At 33.3% G+C, this 4,570-nt stretch overlaps 1 protein-coding gene across 1 annotated transcript in view; it reads left to right on the top strand.

Moving 5' to 3' along the window:
* The window catches only part of CATSPERE (catsper channel auxiliary subunit epsilon), a 98,002-nt gene that overhangs the window by 17,936 nt on the left and 75,496 nt on the right, over nt 1-4,570 (top strand). The window contains exon 7 of the mRNA XM_011370088.1: nt 320-397. Coding sequence (XP_011368390.1) covers nt 320-397 — 78 coding nt within the window. The remainder of the gene's footprint in view (nt 1-319; nt 398-4,570) is intronic.

The raw sequence follows: 4,570 nt of genomic DNA, 5'->3' as shown, positions 1-4,570 counted from the left end.
CATTTTTATAAAATGTTATGAGTGTTTTTGTGGAGTGTGTGCTACGTCTATTTGTGAGCGTAAAGAAAGATATATAAGCATTTCTATAAAGTTTTAACATTAGTTACCTCAGGAGTGTACAGGGATGTTATTAACTCTTCCTTCATATATCTTTGGATTGTTTCACTTGCTAAAAACAACACATATTGCTTCGAGTTCTTAAAATGGGATAATCAAAATTTTAAAGATAAATAAAAGCATTTTTATGGTTATGTTTGCAACAACTAAAAATCAGATTTGTTCAAAATGTTAAGAAATGCAAACACATTTTATTTTGTAGGTTCTCACTATATGGATATACGATCCAGAAAATGCAGACCCAAATGAGTTGCTACGGAATGCAAATGAGCCTTCACTAGTAGGTGGAAACATTATTATCATACATAAAAGTAATATGCTACATTTCCTTTTTAAAGGCTGTAAGTAATTTAAGTGGCCCAGAACTAACTAAATACAGTTTAATTATCCATTAAATTTAGTTTACCCATTATAGTAATTTTGAATTTGTGCTCAAGCTCTACAATTATAAATCTTTCTTTAGAATCCCTTACTAAGCATTCTTGGAATTTTCTATGGACCTTAGTATTCATGTAGAGGCTGACCTTTAAAATGCTCTACAGATGTTCCTTGAGCATCTCTCTTGAAGTCATCTTTCAAAATCTGTCCAGTGTCTTACTGAGTCCTTTGCCACTTAGAGACTAATGAATTTCCTAAAGGTGCAACACAATCCTTTATTTGTTACAAATTTACCTCTTTCGAGATTTTTGTCTTCTGTTACAATTAAAATGTATTGAAGAGAAATATAAAATGAGCAGTTTCGATTTCTCGTGGGACTATTAATGAGTCAAGATGTCTTATTTTTTAATGGCATGTTATCGTGACTAATAATCAAATTCACAAGAGGAGGACTAAAACAGAATGACAGCCAATCAATTAATTGTTTTATTTGGCAATCAACTTTAGAGGGTATAAAATAAATTAATGGTAATTAAATAGTTTAAGCATCGCTGTTACTTAATTTCTAATCTTCTTAAGTGAAAATATGCACATTTGAACATGATTTGGTCCATGCATACCTAACACTGTTTTTTTTCTTTCAATTTCCATATTTATTCATCACCATGTCAATTTCCTTAAAACTTTTCTATGTTTCTCCATTGACAACAGCATAGACTCTTGACTCTTAGACTGTTAACAGGGCGCCCGAAACCCTGGATATTCTGTCTGCCACTCTTCTGTGGCCTAAGTGCCCCATGTGTACTGCCTCCAGCTGCAGTACTCTGCTGGCTGCCTGCACTCACCTGCTGTTCCATGCTTCTGTGTCTTTGCTTATGCTGTTCCCTGAATAGCAACTGCTCATTCTCTTTCTTCATCTACTCACATTTTAGGTCTCAAGTGAGGTATCACTGCCTCCAAGATGCCTGCCATGATCAAATCAGAACTTTTTTCACATGCATACTTTGAGGGGATTATTTTAATGCTACAGTTTTGATACATCATCAACCAAATTGCTCTGAGAAAATGTAAATTGTCTGTCTGGGTTTTTATCGGCCAAGGTGTAATCTGCCTCACAGATACCCAAATCCTAATTCTAGCCTGACTTCATGCTTCATTCTCTTCCTTAACCATCCCTGACAACATTATATAAGATTCGATACATATAAGATTTATCTAAATAATCCCTTATCTTAATCCCTTACTTCATCTTTGAACTTCAACCCACCCTTGTCTCTTATCACATTAACTCCCTCTCTGAGCCATACTCTGTGCCCGACACCCACACCAGGGAAAAGAGGACCAGCAGCAGGCAATGGGGAACTGGGTAACGTATTTGTACAATTCGCTTTAAAAATATCAAAAAACTTAGAGTTTTATTTTCTTTAAAGTTTTTTGAATTGTTTTAAATTTTTAAAAAAATTTAGAGTTTTATTTTCTTTAAAATTTTTTCCTTTACCATTTTAACTGTGAATTACATTATAAAGAAAAAGAGCATAAAAGCTAAGAACACAATTTAATAAATAATATGAATAGCCATATAACAACTCTCAAGAAATAAAACACTAACGATAGTACAGAAAGTCCACATATGTCCCACCTGCGTGAACATAATTTCTCCCTCCACCTTAGAGGTGCTTGTGTGAACATAATTTTTTCCTTCCCCCTAGAGATAACCATTATTCTGAATTTTATAGTAGTAATTGTTCCACTTTTTCCTTTAGTTTACCACACAATTTCTAAACAATGCAGTTTAGTAGGTTTAGGTTTTATTTTTGTTTTTGTTATATAAATGAAATCTTGTTTTATATACATGCACATATTGCTTTTTTTTAGCAGGGGGTCAGCATTATCTAAGATTTATCCATGTTGTATAGACTTATAGTTTGTTCATTTTCATTGCTTATAATATCCCATTGTTTCAGAATACCATACATTTTTCTGTCCATTCTACTGTTAATGAATTTTGGGTTGATTTTGTTTTGAATGAGTGTTGGTTTCCCTTTTATCCAGCTTTATTGACCTAGAAATGATATATAATGTTGTATAAGTTTAAGATGTACACATGTTAATTTGATACACTTGCACATCGTGAAATGATTACCACAGTCACATTTTTAACACCTCCATCACCTCACGTAATTATCATTTCCTTTTTGAGATAAGATCATTAGAAATTTACCTTCTTAGCAACTTTCAAGTATTTAGTTTGTACCTTTGACTGACGTGTCCCCATCTCAGACTCTTAGAACCGCCATTCTGCTCTCTGTTTCTGAGTCTGGCTTTTTAGAATCCACATGAAAGTGCGATCATACAGTGTTTGACTTTCTCTGACTTATTTAGCATAAGGTGCTCAAGTTACATCTTTGTTATTGCAAACGGCAGGATTTCTTTCTTTCCGATGGCTGAATAGTATTCCACTTATACCACATTTTCTTTATCCACTCATCCTTTGAATGAACACTTAGGTTGTTTCTACATCTTGCCTATTGTGAATGATGCTGCGCTAAATATGGGAGTGCCATATATCTTCAAAATACCGATTTTGTTTTCTTTGGATATATACCCAGAAGTGGGATTGCTGAATCACATGGTATTTTTAATTTTTTCAGAAACTCCCATACTGTTTTCCATAATAGCTGTATCAATTTACATTCCCACCAAGAGTGCACGAGAGTTCCCTTTTCTCCACATTCTTGCCAACACTTATCTTTTATCTTTTTGATGACAGCCATTTCAACAGATATGAGATGATATCTCATTATGATTTTGATTTGAATTTCCCTGATGATTGGTGATGTTGAGCATCTTTTCATGTACTTGTTGGCCATCTGTATGTCTTCTTTGGAGAAATGTCTATTCAGGTCCTTTGCTCATTGTTTAATCCAATCGTTTTTTTACTGTTGAGTTGTTTGAGTTATTTATACTTGGAATGCTTTTAATCTTCTTAAATTTGTAAGACTCATTTTATGACCTAACATGTGATCTCTCATGGAGAATTTGCTCTTGAGAAAAATGTGTGTTTTTCTGCTGTTGGGTGGAAAGTTCTATATATGTCACTTAGGTCCATTTGGACTATAACATTGTTTAAGTCATCTGTTTTTTGTCATTTTTCTATCTGGATGTTCTATCCCTTATTGTAAGTGCAATAGTGAAAATTCCTACTGTTATATTGCTGTCAATATCTCCCTTCTAATCTGTCAATATTTGCTTTAAATATTTAGGTGCTCTGATTTGGGGTGCATATACATTTATAATTGTTATACTGTCCTGTTGAATTAACCCTTTTATCAACATATAATGACCTTCCTGTCTTTAGAGACAAGATTTAAAGTCTATTTCTTGTGATATAAGTATAATCACTACTGCTTTCTTTTAGTTACCATTCGAATGGAATATCTTTTCCATTCCTTCACTTCCAGCGTATGTGTGTCTTTAAATCTAAAGTGGGTGTCTTGTAGACAGCACATTGCTAGATCTTGTTTTTTGTAATACATCCAGCTATTCTATGCAAGGTTTAATCCATTTATAGGTGAGGACTTAATGTTGATGTTTTCTTGATTGTTTTCTCTCTGATTTACACTGTTTTTCTTCTCTTCCTCTCGCTATTTTCTTTTGCTGTTTGATTATTTTTATAGTCCTTTGCTTTGATTCTTTTCTTTAAATCTTTTGTATATCTATTATAGATTTCTTCCTTGCAATTACCTTGAAGCTTGCATAAGATATCTTGTTAAACTATTTTAAGTTGATAGCAACTTAATTTAAATCACATGTAAAAACCCTATACTTTTGCTGCCTCCCTGTGTGTTCTTGTAGTCGGTGTTTACTTATTTTTATTTCATGCATTTATTAACAAATGTTTCTCTTTTAACTTTTTTATATGAGGGTTAAAAGTAATTGATACGCCATCATTACAGTGTCAGATTGTTCTGGTTTTGTCTCCATTGTTACCTTTACCAGTGAGATTTATCCTTTCAGGTGTGTAGATCCTCATTGGTAAAGACTGTGGGGGTCTTCACAGAGATGGCTATCAAGG

Source organism: Pteropus vampyrus, unplaced genomic scaffold (assembly GCF_000151845.1).
Source record: "Pteropus vampyrus isolate Shadow unplaced genomic scaffold, Pvam_2.0 Scaffold159, whole genome shotgun sequence".
NCBI lineage: Eukaryota > Metazoa > Chordata > Mammalia > Chiroptera > Pteropodidae > Pteropus > Pteropus vampyrus.
Note: the sequence above shows the minus strand (reverse complement) of the source record. Positions and strands in the feature narration are given on the sequence as shown.